The 17958-nt window shown below is 36.2% G+C and overlaps 1 protein-coding gene across 3 annotated transcripts in view; it reads left to right on the top strand.

Moving 5' to 3' along the window:
• Positions 1–17958, top strand: part of Snr1 (SWI/SNF related, matrix associated, actin dependent regulator of chromatin, subfamily b, member 1) — a 131032-nt gene that overhangs the window by 92884 nt on the left and 20190 nt on the right. For all 3 annotated transcript variants that reach the window (XM_090373509.1, XM_090373507.1, XM_090373508.1), the window contains exon 5: positions 8613–8740. In XM_090373509.1, coding sequence (XP_090229635.1) covers positions 8613–8740 — 128 coding nt within the window. The remainder of the gene's footprint in view (positions 1–8612; positions 8741–17958) is intronic.

The raw sequence follows: 17958 nt of genomic DNA, 5'->3' as shown, positions 1-17958 counted from the left end.
AGGGAGCAGTTGCCACCAGGTGCTGATGTATGGGGGACACTGTAAGGATGCTATATGGTACTATTTATTTATATTTAAAATTAAAAAATATATATATTTTAAACAATTTAAATAAAGCGTGGCACGACATATTGCGTTGCCCCGGACACCATATAACCTCCCTGTCCCTCAGTGTAGCAGATGTTATTATATCAAATAAAGTTATGATAGGTTTTACTTATGAATTTTTTTTCTTATTATTTTTTAAATTCTGAGATGATTTTTGATAATAATACTATTCTAATGTTGGGCAGTTAGGGATAAATTAAGATTAATATTTCAAAGCTTTCATTTTTCATTTTCATTACTATATACAAAGTTTTCATTTTTACAAAATTTCAGAATTCTGTAAAACTCCACTGAGTTCACTGCTATTAGAAATTCACTACCCAGGGCTCACCTACATTTGGCAGACTTACTCATGAAAGGGTTAACTACTAAGATGACTATGTTGACATCTTTCCAGATAAAGCCGACCCCTGACATATGTAAGAGATATGTTCCAGGACTTCTTATGTAAGTCGAGTTTTACGTAACTCGGGAATGACTAATAAAATATTGGTACTATATCCCTGATATGCCAAAATTACAAAAACGCACAATATCCTAAGAAGGATGAAGACAAATAGTTATATACCATAACAATTAAAAACTTTATTTGGAGACAGCAGTGAAGTAGCTGGAGTGGCACATTGGAAAAGAAAACATAAAAGGAACAAGAAACACATGTTATTTTACTGTAAAAACTGATATGTATTTTGTATGCCATGTAGACTTTATAAGAGCTACTAAGGGAATCAAAACCAAAGTGTACATAATTAACAAGAAAATTGGTCTAAACCACACAATGAATCAGTCTATACACTTCAGGTGATAAACTGAAAGTAACTTAAAACGAACCTGAAGCGTTAATAAGACACATTAATCACAGGGTGTTGTAGGCAAAGTAGAGGTCAGGGAGGCAGAATGTGATATGTACTCTCTTTGATCTTCATCTGTTTTATATGCTTTTTTTTTCTCTTCATTAATTTTGCGATAAGCTGAAAAGCAATCTTGAAACTTTTTTCCTATTTTCAAGAAACATTCGATGTTTTCATCCATTCCATCAAATGTAGAAAGACCCTGAATTTTAAGAAACACTTCTGCCATTTCCTTTAATTTGAACTTCTTCTTGGGTTGCTCTGATTCCTCAGTGGATTGGCTCTCCTTTGCTCCTCAACTCTTTGCGTGTTCAACTGGGCTATGTCTTCTGTTGTTAAATCTTCACCTCATTCATCCACAATCTTGTCTACAGCTTTGTCCTCCAGGACTAGCCGCATCTCCTGGGCTAAGTGTACAATTTCTTTGGTAACAGAAGACATCAGCTCATCTTTGTTGAAGCCTTCATTGTTAAGCTCGGAATGTCTGAGAAGTTTTTTTCCAAACTTCGCCCATACAAGTTGTTTTCATATCATTCCAGGCTCTTGAAATGTTGCATAATCCATGAGGGTGTTAAACATCTTCCATAATTGGCGTAGATCCATCTTCCCTTCTCTGTTGCATTTAGAGCCTCAGAAAATGTTGTTCTTATGTAATAAGCTTTGAATACCCAGATAAAAAATGCTCCCACTCCACTCTCAAACAAAATTGAACTGACTCTACAGTCCAGTAAGAAAGGATGTAGAGATGAAGGGCTAGAATGTAATTCTTCGAAGAAATAGCCGATGGGACACAGTCCATGTGGCTTGAACGCTGCAGGGGTTTCTCTAAAGTGCTTCAACATAGTTCACCCGTCTCAAACACATGTTGTCAAATATTTCTTCAGAATTTTTAAAGCAGAAAATCAAATGTTAATTCTAGCAATTAGATGAATTATAGGATTCCTTAAGGTACCAATTTAATTGACTTAATAAATGGTAGCAATAGCTTAATTTTTTATTACTCACCTTAATATAAACTGCAGTTGGATTTAGAATAAGTGGAGTGGGAATTAGCTAAAATTGAGGTTAATATGGGTGAGCTTAATTGTTTTGAATGGAATTAAAAATGCGCTCAAGGAAATAGAAGTGCACGTCTCATCCTTGGTTGTCATGAAATAAATCGAAAAAATTGGAACTTGAGAATGTAATCACAGGGACCAATAGCCGTAACGATTGGCTTTCGTATTAACGTCTTCGGTTGGAATAGTGAAGAAGAGAGGGCGTGTGAATATAAAGAACTCTAAGTTCCCGTGATGCTCTTTGATGCATGGGGAATCTCATGTGCGTGAGATTCCAGGCCGGGGAGAGAGAGATTATAGGGTAGTTTTGCTTTTAATACATTAAATTTAGAATGATATTGGAACCATTCTATGATAAGGGCTTCGTACTGGTAAATTCTGAACCTGGATTTTAATTTAATAATGGGAACTGCTGAATCTACTAGAGGGGTGTGATTATGGGATTGTACGTGTAACGTGAGTTCTGTATTTGATTGTCCAGTTCTAAAACTATTATAATGGTAGTATGCTCGTGTGTTTGATGTTTTTGTAGAGCCGTATTTTGAAGTGGTGCTTCTGATATAACATGTATTACATTTTTGTTGGCATTTTATTAAATATACTATTTTATTATATATTAGTATTTTAGTATATACAGGGTGTCTCAAAAATATTGGTACAAACGTTTAGAGGAGATTGGTAACATCTAAAGGAACGTGAATCGCATAGGAACCCATAACCGGAAATGTCACGGTAAAGTAGTAGCAGAGGCACAAGAAGCAGAAATGACACAAGACATAATATTAACAATGGAGTACAAGATAGATGCATTTCATGATGTTACAACAGATGCTCGAAGGTTCCACCGTGAGACGCGATGCATGCGTGATGCCGACGCAGCATGGATTGCCGGACATGGTCAAACACACCTGGAATTTCTTTGTAGCAGCAGCGCAGACGAGTCACGCCACGAGATCCATTTCCATCTCCACAGCCGATTCATACATGATAGATTTGAGGGCCCCCCCACAGAAAGAAATCAAGGCTCGATAAATCAGGTGAACGTGGGGGCCAGGAACGGGTCCACCCCGGCCAATCTATCGACGCCCAAAATGCCTGTTCAAATGGTCACGAACACACCTTCCACAATGGGCAGGCGCCCCATCATGTTGAAACCAAATGTTGCATTTCACATTTGCTGGAACATCAAGTAACCCTGGTAGAACTTGTTCATGAAAGATCCGATATTTAGCGGAGTTCATGTGGGATGGTAACAGGTATGTGCCGACTAAACAGTCACTGACCATACCTGCCCACACATTTATTGCGAAGCGATGTTGTGCCACATGGGGGCGCACACCGTGTGGGCCCTCTGCTAATCTATACACTAGGTGCATGTCTGCCAGCTCACAGTTCGTATATCGATGCATGCTCTTTGTGTGGCGACTACTGCTTGAATGAGTAAACCAGAAATTTTCCCTCTTGCAAACTGATGAACAGCGCCGTGTACCGACTTACGGTGACATTTCCGGTTATGGGTTCCTATGCAATTCACATTCCTTTAGATGTTACCTACCTCCCCTAAATGTTTGTACCAATATTTTTGAGACACCCTGTATATACTATTACATACTATTATATAAATAGTATATTTTATTAAATATACTAATATGGTATATTTAATAAAATGCCAACAAAAATGTAATGCATGTTATATCGGAAGTACCACTTCACTTCAAAATACGGCTCTACAAAAACATTAAACACACGAGCATACTACCATTATAATAGTTTTAGAACCGGACAATCAAATACAGAACTCACGTTACACGTACAATCCCATAACCACCCCCCTCTAGTAGATTCAGCAGTTCCCATTATTAAATTAAAATTCAGTTTCAGAATTTACCAGTATGAAGTCCTAATTATAGAATGGTTCCGACATCATTCTAAATAAAACTACCATCTCTCCCCGGCCTGGAATCTCACGCACCTGAGATTCCCGCATGCATCACGGGAACTTAGAGTTCTTTATATTCACGCGCTCTCTCTTTCTCTTCTTCACTATTACCAACTGAAGACGTTAATACGAAAGCCAGTCGTTACAGCTATTGGTCCCTGTGATTACATTCTCAAGTTCCAATTTTTTCGATTTATTTCATGACAACCAAGGATGAGACGTGCACTTCTATTTCCTTGAGCGCATTTTAATTCTGTTCAAAACAATTAAGCTCACCCATATTAACCTCAATTTTAGCTAATTCCCACTCCACTTATTCTAAATCCAACTGTAGTTTATATTAAGGTGAGTACTAAAAAATTAAGCTATTGCTACCATTTATTAAGTAAATGTTAATTCTAGTTATTTATCTGGATTCTAGTTATGCTGCAGGTTATTATCCAACATAGTTTGTATGGGAACGAAAATAAAAACTTATACTTATTGTTCCTTCATTCGACTTCTCTTAAAAATTATGCAGAATGTATCTTTACAATTTTACCAAAAAATACGTAAGTGTGAAGTTCCGTAAGTTGGACTTACACAAGTTGGGGACTAACTAATTATTTTTAGGTCACTACAGATAAACCACAAGTGTCTGACGTGGATGGCTAAGTATTCCAAATGCATTATCACAATTGTCTTATACAGTGAGGTTATCACTTCTTTCTCCCCCTTCCCTCATGCAGATGTTCAAGAAGTCATCAGTAAAACACCATGGCTTCCCCCTCTTGTGTTGGTCTGTCTGCTTCATTGCCTGGATCATACACTCCCTTTAATCTTCCCCCCCCCCAGTCTTTAATTCAGCTTATAGCATATAAGCTATTTTAGAGTTATTTCTTAAACCTTAATGGCATAAAATGCAAAACCTTACATTTTTCAGCATTAAAACATAGTTGCAACTTTTCTTACCATTCCTGAAGCCTTTCTAAGCTGTCTCAAAGGAGAGTCCTGCTTGGTATTGATCATGAAGCACCTTCCCAATCTTGATATCATATGTATATTTTATACCATTCAACATATATGTCTGTATATGTATATCATTTCCTGTGACAATAGCATGGGAGTTGTTGTTTTTCTTTACAGCTGGAGCTGCTTCACATTCAAAAGATATCAAACTTTCCACTGCTCGTTGTGACCAGTCTACTGTATTTGGTTAAATAGAATTGTAATTTTTTTAATAATAATAATAAAATTTGTTCAGTTTAATCTTAAATAATTTAGTCCTTTCACTTAAATTAGTGTAACTTAATTTAATCATTTCACTTTGGTTTAACCTCTAGTCACAAGTGTATGATGTAATCATGTATTTCATTTTAGCACATTGATATGCTCTACCAGTGGGGTAAGAGAGATTTTATATTATATTTCTTTCTTTAACAAAGTTCATTAAACCTACCACTAATTTTCCTTAAATTAGAATTTATGTATCCATGGAGTATCATGGTTTTCCACCAAGAAGAGCAGAAAACAAATTCATATTCCTCAATTTAATGACTAGATTTCAAAGGAGAGAAAGTCTAGAGATTTTCTCTCCTTTGAAAGAGAAAATCCCTGCACAAAATCTAACAATTCATTACAGCCCTTTGGCTTATAAATTCCATTGATTATAATATGCTTTTATATACAGGGTGATTATTATATAAATTACAGGGTTCTTTTCAAAATACTTTTTGAAAAGAGTTTAAATTTTTGGAACATTTCTATATGAGACTTGTACTGAAGTGTTGGATTTGCATCATTGCAAAGTGTCAGTTTATTTGTCCTAATAAACTGACATAAAAATTACAGTAAAATGTTTCAGAAAATTTTATTACTGGTATAAAGTTTCCAACATTCTTGAGAACATTGCATACAGCATTCTTGCTACCATTTTAATTAAAGCCCCCTTTTAATTTTGGTATTCTTTTGAGATCCATGTATTAACTTTGAATTTTAGGTATCCCCATAACCATAAATCTCCTGGTTTTAAGTCTGGTATGTAGCAGAATAACTATTATGCATTATAGATAATCTTTCTTGTTATCCATCACTCTTTTAGAGTGGATATGACCTAGGTAGATAACCCTGTGGTGCTGCACTATTGTGATGGTATACATTTTTGGTATTTGTATTGTTATTTCTTCAAAAAGTATACATCATGGTTAAATGCACAGTGAACCAACACTAGGTTATTACTTTTCCATTGGTGAACCCATGATAATATGTCACTTTCAAGGTCATGAAGGGGAAGGGAATATTCTGACCAAATGACAACTTTAGTCAGAATCAACCTGCCAAAGTGAAGTTCTTCATTTGTCCACAGGAACTGTTCTACTGTCACCTAAATATATGATGCATGCACACAAAAAAATTTTGTGTGCACGCATTTAGGTGATAGTAGACCAGTTTTTATGTTCTCTATCATGTATTACATCTGTACAAGTGTATGAGGTGATACCCAAGAGTTCCTGAAATGTTTTTATAAACTAAATTAGACTCACCCTGGATCTTATTTGCCACCGTCACCTTCAAAGTAGTCCCCTTGAGAGTGTAAACACTGATCCGTGTTTCTCCCATGATTTGGATGCATCCTGAAAGCCCTTCATCATAGTGTTCAGCACCGCCTGTGATTCGGTTTGGATATCCTTTATGCTGTCAAATCTTCGACCCTTCAGCTTGTTTTCATTCTTGAGAAGAGGAAAAAGTTGCAGGGGACTAAGTCTGGTAAATAAGGGGGTGGGGACAATTGTCGTGTTGTTGGATGCCTAAAACTGTGCCACAGCGAGAGATGTATGGGCTGGCACGTGTCATGATGAAGGACCCAGTTCTTTTTGCGCCATTTCTCTGGATGTTTCCTCTTGAGGCTGTTAAGGGAAGCCTTAACTGCCTCAGGATGTCGCAGTAGAACTTTGCATTGACTTTTGCGACGTTTTCTGGGGTGGTGGTGCTTGATGATGGATGCCCGGAGCGATCGTCGTCATCAACCATCATTCGACTGTTTTTAAAATGGTTAAACCAGTAGCAGGTCTGCGTATAGCCTAAAGCATTGTCACCAAAAGCTTGTTTCGACTTCATATGGGGTTCTGCTGCTGTATCGTTAAGAAGGAAACAAAACTTGATGCAGGCACATTGTTCTCTCACATCAGTCATCGCAACAATCGGAAACTACTCGAAACACACCACCAAAGAACTGCGCATAAATATTCAATGACTCTATCCAGCCCAACATCATGTGGTACACTGATTCACAAAGGGCGCATGCAGTGTTACCTAGTGCCACAAGTCTGTACTAGAATAGTTCCTGTGCAACATTCAAATTTTGGGAACATTTGGGTAGCACCTCTTACATGCATACGTGTATGCATGTTCTTGCATTCACATGGCTATTTGTATGTTTTGCAGGCTGAAAAAACCAGAATAATAATAATAATGTATGGGTAAACCCTATTCCCTCTGCCTTAGAAAAGCTAACCACAGTTCTCTTTAAGAATTCAATTCCTCCAATCACTGAAGTGATCTGAATCCACATCTCCCTAAGTGTTGAATTATATCCCTTTGTGTACCAGCATTAGTTGAGGCATATGATGCAAGAAAGCAAGCTTATATCTTTTGTATACAGCATCAGCCAAAAAAAAACAAAAAAACTTTCCCATTTCATCCACCCGGTCACTCCAAATGTGTGTCTAGTTCAGCCTTAAATTTATTTAAATTATAAACTTCAACTTCCACAGATGAATGTCTCTTTCAGCAATCAACTAACTTGCCATATTACACTCTCATGTTTATACCCCCCCCCATCCCCATCATCATCATGAATAAATGTTTCTTTGTCTTTTTCTGTTAGATATATGCAAATCTAATATTAGATGTTTTGAGCATATGCAGTGTAGGAATATTCCAAAATTTCAACCCTTAAAAATATTATCCTGAGAATATATAAATGCATGTTGAACATAGTATTTTGAATTTTTAGCAATTGACAATTTGCAGATGGCATTAATAGAATTAAAAAGTTCGGCTTTATGAATGAATAAATTCAAAGAATTTAGTTATCCATAAAGCAATGAATTGAAAAAAATTATTCAAATCATTAAAAGTAATATCTGAACGTTGGGCTTCTCTTCCACCACCAGTACTAATGTATCCTTATGATTATGACATAATCATAAGACCTCAAACCCTAGAAATTATTTTTAATTACCCTGTATACCAGTTTATATATTTCACAAGAGTATAAAACTTAAAGCATGTATAAAGTGGAGTTTCCTTGAGTTTATGCAAGTATTTTATTTTTTATTTAATGTCATGCAGGTAATCCAGATGACAAAAAGTTATATTATTCCTTAGAAGCATTTTATTAAAAATTAGTATTGCTTATTGTTTTCTTATAAGCTTGTAATACCTATTCTGTTGTTTTTGGTTTTACTTTTTGACACAAATTATTGCTATTTTTAGCAATAATAATTGAAGCTGACACAAATTATTGCCACTGCTATTTTTATTTGCCACATATTTTTTATGACAAAATAAGTGTTTATCTTTTGTATGTGTTTGCTTAAATTTTGTATTCCATATTTTCTTTTTTTGAAGCTTTCATATTATTTAACTTGAATAGAATAATTTAATATGTTACAGATATGATGATTTGGATCCATCAGTTATTCATGAAAATGCAACACAGCCAGAGATTTTAGTTCCTATACGTCTAGATATGGAATTAGATGGCCACAAGCTGCGAGATACATTCACTTGGAATAAAAATGGTTAATTTCTACTTTATTTTAGAAACAGAATTTTTTTAATTCGTTTTATGAATTATAAATACTTGTGACATTTAGAATTCTAATGTATAATATGTTCAATGATTTAAACTTTGCAAATAATTTCCCTTAATGTTATAATTCCACCAAAGTGTATTTTTCTTCACATTATCTCATGTTACCACAGGTATATATTTAGTGTTTTGAGTGATTATGTATCCCCTTTGCCTATGTGAACATTGATAAAAATTATTTTCCAACAAAGTTATGCTTTCAGTAAATAGTTTGCAAAATGTGTATGGATAGTGACTTTTCTGGGGCACCACAAGAAGCATCTTCAGGTCAATGCTCTGGTTTCATTAATGAATCTCTGTGAGTGAGTTTATTCTTGCTAGCAATGCTTGCAAATAATTCTCTTTTAACGTTGTCTTCTGCTGTTGTGTCACAATGAAATAAGGAGATGGTCATCTCTTTGTTACAAAAAAGAAACAAAAACTTCCCTGTCATCCAACAATATGCAGTAAACCCACTTGTTTGATGCCAGAGTGACAAGAATTGATGTAAAGTCTACCCCAGTATTGATATGGTGTCTGTTACTAGACCTTAGGCTGTTATAATCTCTATTGGAGACTTCAGTTTGGTAGTTAATCTTCTGTCTGATGTTACCTAGCATTTTATAGATCAGATGGAGATTATGTGATATGCTTAAATGTCTTCCCCTCTCATGAAGTCTGTCTACATTTAGATAGTATATTTACTAATGCTACTGCTGCCTTAGTTCTCTCTCTGTTCCAGCAACTCTTTCTATTGCTTTGACTTTGATCATAGTCCTCTTCAAGTTCATATCTCCTTCCCAGTCAAAGCTCCAAAGCATAATATTTTATTGGTTCGAGAAAAAAAAGGCTAGTCATCTTCCTTCCTTAAATATTTTAACCAAGAGCTGGCAACATTTTTACTTCAAGCTTTTCTTTGGTCATCCTGTCCCCCTGAAGATGCATGGTTCTGGTCAGCTCAGTGGCTAACTACCATTTCCATAAATTCTATGCCTGATCGGATCTTTTTCTTCCAGAGCAACTTGTCTCTCCTACTTAAGAATAAACAGGTTTCATTTAAAAATTACCACAAGAATCCCATAGAGGCTAGTTAAATTTATTTTCTGCTCACTGGCATATATTGGCATACATGGCTAAAGCTCAGACTCCTGTCAGTCTTAGGCGTCTCCGTAGCCAGGTGGGAAGGAGCAGCAGTGCATAGCACACGCTTCTTGATTAGACCAGGGTTCGAGCCCGTCACCACCAAATACGGAGGATGCGGAAAGGTCAGGGAATGACTACCGCATATCCCGGAGCAATATGGCCTTAGTTGCTAATGCTCCTAAAAACCAAAACAACAACAACAACCTGTCAGTCTTTGTTTTCTTAAGAACATCCAAATTAAAATGAGTCTTCTCTGATGCAGCTGCCATCCTACTAACTCGTTTGATATAGAGGGATGGATCTATGTAACATTGTCATAATGTTCATTATGGAACCATCCTGTTTCCATTTGTGTATATATCTCACCTATAATAATACTCTCTAATATAGTAGTTTTATCCCTTCAACTTAAGAATGTCATTAATTCTCTTCCTGACTGTTTTGCTTTAGGGATGGATAAGATTTAAATCTGAAAGCTTTTGTCTACCACATTTGAAATGGTATTATCCATTACCTATCCCAAAGTGTTCCATTCCCACCAACCTGACTGACTTCCACCCCATTTCAATCTGTATACCATTACTTAAAGTAGTTGACAAAAGTGGCCCCTCCGTAGCCAGGTGGGCAGGAGCAGCAGTGCATAGCACACACGCTTCTTGATTAGACTGGGGTTCGAGCCCATGACCACCAAATATGGAGGATGTGGAAAGGTCAGGGAATGACCACCACATATCTTCGGAGCAATATGGCCTTAGTTGCTAATGCTCCTAAAAACCAAATAACAAATAACAGTTCACAAAAGTCATATCTTTTCGCCCAGGTTTCAGTCAATCCATTCAATCATGCTTCAACATTTTACAGAAACTTGTTTAATACAGCTAGCTTCTAATGTACATGAAGCCTAGCAGAAAAAGCAAAGTGTTCATTGTGTTTTCTTAGATATATCTTCTACATTCGATATTGTACAAGTTGATATCTTTGCTGTTCTTGCTTCGAACATACTTCTTCTCTGTTCCCTCTCTTAAAAGTTTGATAACAGTTATCCACAGAGAGGCAATTGGTGTTTTTCTCTAATTCATTTGTTGTTGTGAAAACAGTTAGTCTTGGCCTTTTGCTAGGGAAGTGAAATGCAGTGCTTGTTGGCCTCGCTGTTCTCTGCAATCCTGTAGCCTTTTTTTTTTTCTACCAGAACATAAATTTCTGCTCATATGCTGTCTTCTTTACTATTCCCACTCTTCCTAATGACTCTGAACTAACTCGGAGAGTAATATCACAGATTATGTTGCTTGTTTTGGGTTAGCTATTTATCCTAATGAGACTAAATATGTGAACTTTGCACTTTTTCACATTAGCCCTTACATTATCTCTTTCTATACACGTAGCTATTGCTTCTGTTTCACGAGTTAAATTCTTTGAAGTTCATTTAGATGCAGAGATTTAGTTGCCATCCTTTGCACTAAACTTTATAATGTCATACTAAGAACTTTCTTGGCTATGAAATGTCATACTGCATTAATTTTTAATAGCTGGACAATCTGTATTCTGCTATTATTTATGTATGCCTCTATTTTTTGATTTCAGCTTCTAAATCAGCCCTACAACTTCTTATATCTTGTGATTACTTCTTATTTTCGTGGCTTAATGTACAAATGCATTTACCACAGACCTGCTCTAGACCAGAGTTTTTCAAACTATGCTCTGCGGAGCCCTGCGAGGAAATTTTAGAATGTTAATATTTTTTTCTAAAACTATAAAATTGAATCAGAATACGCTGTGCATAAAAGTAAAAAGTAAATTTGGCCTTTTCTGATTGACCTTGGACTGTCAGTGTGCGTGTGTTATATATGTAAAGATCTGGTGCTAGTGACCGACTGTTTCTATTTTTAGTGGTTTTTTTTTTTTTTTTTTTATTAAGGCTCCGGAATGTTTTTTCTTTCTGATGTGGGGCTCCGCATGTCTAAAATGTTTGGAAACAGCTGCTCTAGACAACAAATATACAAGCAATTCAGGATAACATCACCATCTAATTATTATTATTTTAATTATCATCCAATTATGGTTAGATGGTAATTAGAAGTAGTTGTCTGGTTCTTGAAGCTTCTTTCGAAACAAGATGATAGCTTCAAAATCTGGCAAGTTAATCGTTGGAGGATATTCCAGCATGCTATAAGATGATTTCGTATCCTTGAGAGAATTGCTTCATTAGTAATGCATGTTCTACAACCTACTCTGTTCTCTTAATGCTGACATGTGGTTTTTGGAGACCTTGTTCAAACAACAAAAGATTGCTAAAATTGCTTCAGACTATTAAGGAATACCCATTATTTCAGTAATAGCATAAAATTGCTTCATTGCAATACAATAAATACATCATTGCTATGTACTGGGACACCCCTTCCTGTGTGTGTTTCCTGGAATTTTGAAGTTTTTAAAAATCAAAACTTTGTACACAGTTAGTTTTAAATATTACTCTATATTCCAGCATAACTGTTAACCTCTATTTGTTTTTGCTTGAAAATTCATGCTTAATCATATATTCACCAGATATCAATTCCTTTGTCACAGTCACCTTTTCACATCTGTCTAATGTATTACAGTAAAATCTGCATTAAGAACCACTGTTTACTTTTTAATTCAATTATTTCTGCTCTTACTTTTAAAATGTGCCATACTTTCACACTGCACAGTTAATTGTAAAGAAAGCAGTAAGAGAGCAGTAAAAAAAACAGGCATAGGAGACAGTGTGATAAATCTCTTATTGGTGCTACATGTACATTGGGAGATTGATTATGGAAAGCCATTCCTTGTTGTCTGTTTAGTACTTTACTGTACTGAAAATTGGTTTCTAATATGCAGTACACAATGCTTTGACAGTCTCAAAAGTTTGCTTTTCGAGAACTGAAATTAAACCTAAAACATAACTCCTAATGAATTCCATGAGCTGTTTTGATCAGATGAAGATCAACTTGTGTTTTACAGGGCAAGTGATATATATTTGCATAAAAGTACATTATATATGTAATAAATTGTAAGTAAACATATTGGTATTAATTCACGTCTTTTTACTCTAACCATTTGGTTTAATTCAAATTTAGGATTTTATACTCTACATATAAGTGGACCTTAAATTTTTATACCATTTTCAGTGCTTCAAAAACAAACTCGGTTACTTTTTTTTTTATGTCATATCCTCTGCATCTATTTATTTATCACATTGATTTCATCAGCATCCAGTGATATTGGATTAATTGAAATACTGTATATTTTAAAATAGTTACCATACCCTATGAAACAGAGGATTAAAAAAAAAAATTACCTATTCTTAAGGATAATTTATGAGGTATATTTAATCATTACCAATTTACATGACATTTTGTTTTTAATAATGTACTGTGAAGAAATTCACTCTTTCATCTGATAACAAACATTTAATTTTATCTATTGTATATCTGGCTAGCTTGTTAAAGTAATCAGTGTTGTGTTTTCAGTGTTGTGTTTTTATGTATAATTGTACATATCTGCTAAAGAGAGACTGTCCATATCCTGAAATGCTATATGCTGTTTAATACTTTTGAGAGAATTTCTGCTCTTACTTTTAAAATGTGCCATACTTTCACACTGCACAGTTAATTGTAAAGAAAGCAGTAAGAGAGCAGTAAAAAAAACAGGCATAGGAGACAGTGTGATAAATCTCTTATTGGTGCTACATGTACAACAAATTTTGGGTCATATCTTGTTACGGGCATGAAAGTAAGTTTACTTTATAGATTTTGGGGTGCTAAACATGGAAATAGTGCTTAAAATGATAGATTGGATTTTGTTTCCGAAAAAATAAGTTTTTTATATTTATACAAGGTATTTTTTATTTATTTGGCAGTAAGATGTAGCTGCGAACATACCTGTATCAAACATGAGACCGTTTCGCCTTTTGCTTGTATTCAGCTTCGGGAGCATCCCTTTTCACAATCCAACAACAATTGGCTAACATGGTCGCACTCCATTTGCTTTTGTATCTGTTCCATTGCTACAATGTCTTGATTGAAGTGCTCACCATGTTCATCGCTGATGGCACCACAGGTTGGCGGGAAGAAATCCATGTGTGATTGCAAGAAATGCATCTTCAATGGCATGTTGTACCCCAGTTTTACGTAAAACTTAATGAGAATGTCCACAAGTTGCCTGTAGTTGCCAGCTTTAACATTTCCTAGAAAACCAGTCTAAGCATTTTGAAAGGTTTCTTTGCTGATTTCTCGCTGTCACCAAGGATGCATTCAAACTGTTCATCTTTGAAAAGTTGCCTTATTTGTGGACCAATGAAAACGCCTGCCTTAATCTTCTCTGTACTAAGTCTTGGGAACTTCTCTTGCAAGTTAATCGTTGCAGGATATTCCAGCATGCCATAAGATGATTTCCTATCCTCACCTCTAGTCTCTCCTGCATAAGAAAGTTAGAGAATTGCTTCGTGTAAGTATGTGAATGCAGGACCATTCAAAAGTGAACGTGCCTGCATTCCAAAGCCTTCATGAGCCCCAGTTTGATGTAGGGTGGTGGCAGCAAAACTTTATTTGTATCTAACAGAGGTTTAAATGCTACGCTCTTCAATCCCAGGTGTTATGATTTTCATTGAGGTCAACTCTTCTCGTAGTGCATATCCTTGACATGATTATCCCACTCGCAGAGAAAGCAACAATACTTAGTGTAACCCTTTTGTAGTCCCAATAAAATGGTGGTTACCTTTAAATCACCACATATCTGCCACTCATACTTCTGATAGTGTACACCTAAGAGGATGCTCTCCATGTTGGTATATCTTTCTTTTTTGTGGCGGCATGCACAAGCAATATTGAAAGCAGCATATTTCCATTGTTTAATAGCACAGCCTTAAGGCTAATCTTAGAAGTGTCTATAAATAGTCACCATTCTTCAGGAATGTGTCTCATGTTCATTGCTGCCATTAGACCATCAAGATCCTTACAAACAGTGGTTTGCCTTCTGTTTCATAGAATTTATCATAGTCTTTATTTCAAGTATGAAATATTATCACTTTCACAGAATGATCTAAAAGATTCCACTGTTGTGGCCTCGAGGCCAAAAGCCCTACCTTATTCTTCGGCAGTTCAAGATCCCTAATGAGGTCATTAAACTCGCTTTCTGTGACGTTATGTGGTTCAGAAGGATAAAGGTTTGGACAAAATGGTGGATCCCTTGACATAGATGGCTACTGTACTTCTTCATGTATATCAAGTTGATGTTCATCAGTGTCTTCATCTTCATCAGAGTGTACAGAAAAAAGGTCTGGTGGCCAGGAATAGGTAGTACTTCACTGTGAGGCACAGGGCGAATTGCGCATTGGCATTAGTAGAGGTATATGATGCAAGAAAGCAAGCTTATGCAGCATCAGCCAAAAAAAAAAACTGCTCCCATTTCACCCCTCCGTTCATTCCAAATACTTGTCCAGCTCAGCCTTAAATTTATTTAAGCTATCAACTTCCACAACAAAGGATGGAAGTCTGTTCCACCAACCAACTACCTGCTGGCTAAAGGCAAACTTCTGCACATCTATCCTACATCTGTCCTTCCTCAATTTGAATTTATGCTCTCTCAGGTGATTATTCTAAGCAAGAGGAAGAATTCCATCAGATTGAGCATGCGCAAACCATTCAAGGCTTTATACACCTCAATCAGATCACACCTCGCAGTGAGAGTTCGAGCCCGTGCCCACCAAATACGGAGGATGCAGAAAGGTCAGGGAATGACCACCGCATATCCCCGGAGCAATATAGCCTTAGTTGCTAATGCACCTAAAAAAAAAAAAAAAAAAAAACCAAACCTAGTCTCCAGACATTGTAATTTGCAAATCTTAAGCCTTTCTTCATAAGAGCAACCCTTTGTTCCATTCGCTAATTTTGTTGTATTTCTCTGTACTCATTCAAAGAGCTCCACATCCTTCTTAAAATGAGGCCTCCAGACCTGTATACAGTACTCAAGGTGTGGCCTGACCATTGCCTTATACAAGGGGACAATCACCTCCTTATCCCTGCTAGAAAAATTCCTATATATCATTGACAAGACACTATGAGCTACTCTTGCAGACCGTCTACACCTCTCAGAAAACTTCATATCTGCCTGCACAATTACCCCCAGGTCCTTTTCGTTCTCTGCCACTGCCAGTGTAGTACCATAGAGTTGATACGTCACTCTGGGGTTACTGCTTCCCATATGTAGTATGTTACATTTGTCAATGTTAAACTTTCTTTTTTGTGTTATGATTTTCAACTTGCCAACCTTCGTATCGTCTGCAAACTTGGACATTAAGCTTGATATACCATCATCAATATCATTTATAAATACAGAAAACAACAATGGACCCAACACTGAACCCTGAGGGACTCCACTAATCTTCATTCTTTAACAAAACCATGCTGTGTCCGAGCTATAATTGAAGTCTTGTCAAGTGATTCCTGGAACAGAAGTTAAACTAACAGGCCTATAATTACTTGTATCCTCCTTTGTGAATTGGGATCACATTTGCACATCTCCAGTCCAAAGAAGCTCTCATAATTATGGCTAAGGGTTTGGTTACTTCCTTTGCTGCCTCCTTTAATATAACTGGATAGATCCCATCCACCCTGGGTGCCTTTTTTATGTTTATCTTCAACAATTTCTCCTCCATTTTCCTCTCAGTTATTACAAAATCATCTAGCTCACTGCCAGAGTTTAACTCACCTCTTCTATGCCATATAAATTCCTCATGGGTGAATGTAGATGCAAAATACTCATTTAGTTTGTTAGCCACCTGAGCAGGATCATCAACAGTTGAATCATCAATATCCATGGACCAATCTGATTCATCCCTTTCCCTCTAGAGTTTACATAGATAAAGAACTCTGTGTTGTTTTTCTTTGCATCCTTTGTCAAAGATTTCTCATAATCTGCCTTTGCCTGCCTAATCTCCTTTGTGACTTGGTTACAGACCAGCTTATATCTAGATGGTATATTTGGGTACATCACTGTTCACTTTTTCTTTCTTCATTGTCATCCCTTTTCTAATAGGAGGCACCATACAGAAATAACAGTCTGTGCTGTGATTTGTTGGCTCCCTCCATATCATGGGCACTGCGAAAGGCGTAAAATTTCTCTTTCGATTCATCCACGTGTTGAGTTTTGATGAATAGGTGCAGCATATGTGTGGAGCCCAGTTCTTGTCCTGGTCACCTACTTTACACCCAAAGTACAAGAAGTAGGCCTTTTTAATGGCTCGAGTCTTACAAAACACAAATACTGTGCAAAGAGTAGGAATCTCATAGAGAACACCCGCTAACTGAGAACAAATCACCCAGTACCTAGCCGTATTTGAGGATTACTGCAACAGAGTCAAAGAAGTTGAACAGTTGCTCTTGCAAATTACAACTACGTGAGGGGTGGGTAGGTAGGTGGGTGGGTGGTGTTAGAGAGAAAGATTGTGGTTTGTGAAATTTACTTTGGTTGAATGGAGTTAAATCTGCTTTTTTTTTTTTTTTTTTTTCAATATAAATAATTCACTGTTTAGAGAATTTTCATCAGGTTTACAGCTTTTCTGGCTGTACAAAGAGTGTATCCATCTATATTCTCTCTCTCTCTCTCTCAACCATTTTGAAGTGACATCAGACTGGTCACCAACTCACACAAGTGCCATATGATGAGCTTGTGTAAGAGTAATTTGTAATTAGCTTGTGTAATTTGTAAGAGTAGTTTGTTCTGAGTTACAAAGTTTATTGAATAAGATCTAGTACTAAAAGAGAAAAATATATTTTTTTGCATGGATTGCAAATATTAAGCAGAATGATAACCCAAGATGTAGAGACACTCTTTCTCTCTCTCTCCCCCCCCCCCTTCAAGAGTATGTGTGATTATATACAATAAACAACACAGTGCTTATTTTAATGTACTGATAGTCAGCTTTTAAACATAAGAGCCTCATATGGCTCTAGTTATAATGATGCATTACATTTAAGAAATTAATTATAATTTTCCATAGTGAATTGT

Source organism: Mastigoproctus giganteus, chromosome 5 (genome assembly GCF_048544385.1).
Source record: "Mastigoproctus giganteus isolate SK-2022 chromosome 5, ASM4854438v1, whole genome shotgun sequence".
In the NCBI taxonomy this organism is placed as follows: domain Eukaryota; kingdom Metazoa; phylum Arthropoda; class Arachnida; order Uropygi; family Thelyphonidae; genus Mastigoproctus; species Mastigoproctus giganteus.
The sequence above is the reverse complement of the archived record's forward strand: the minus strand, read 5'-3'. Positions and strand labels throughout refer to the sequence as shown.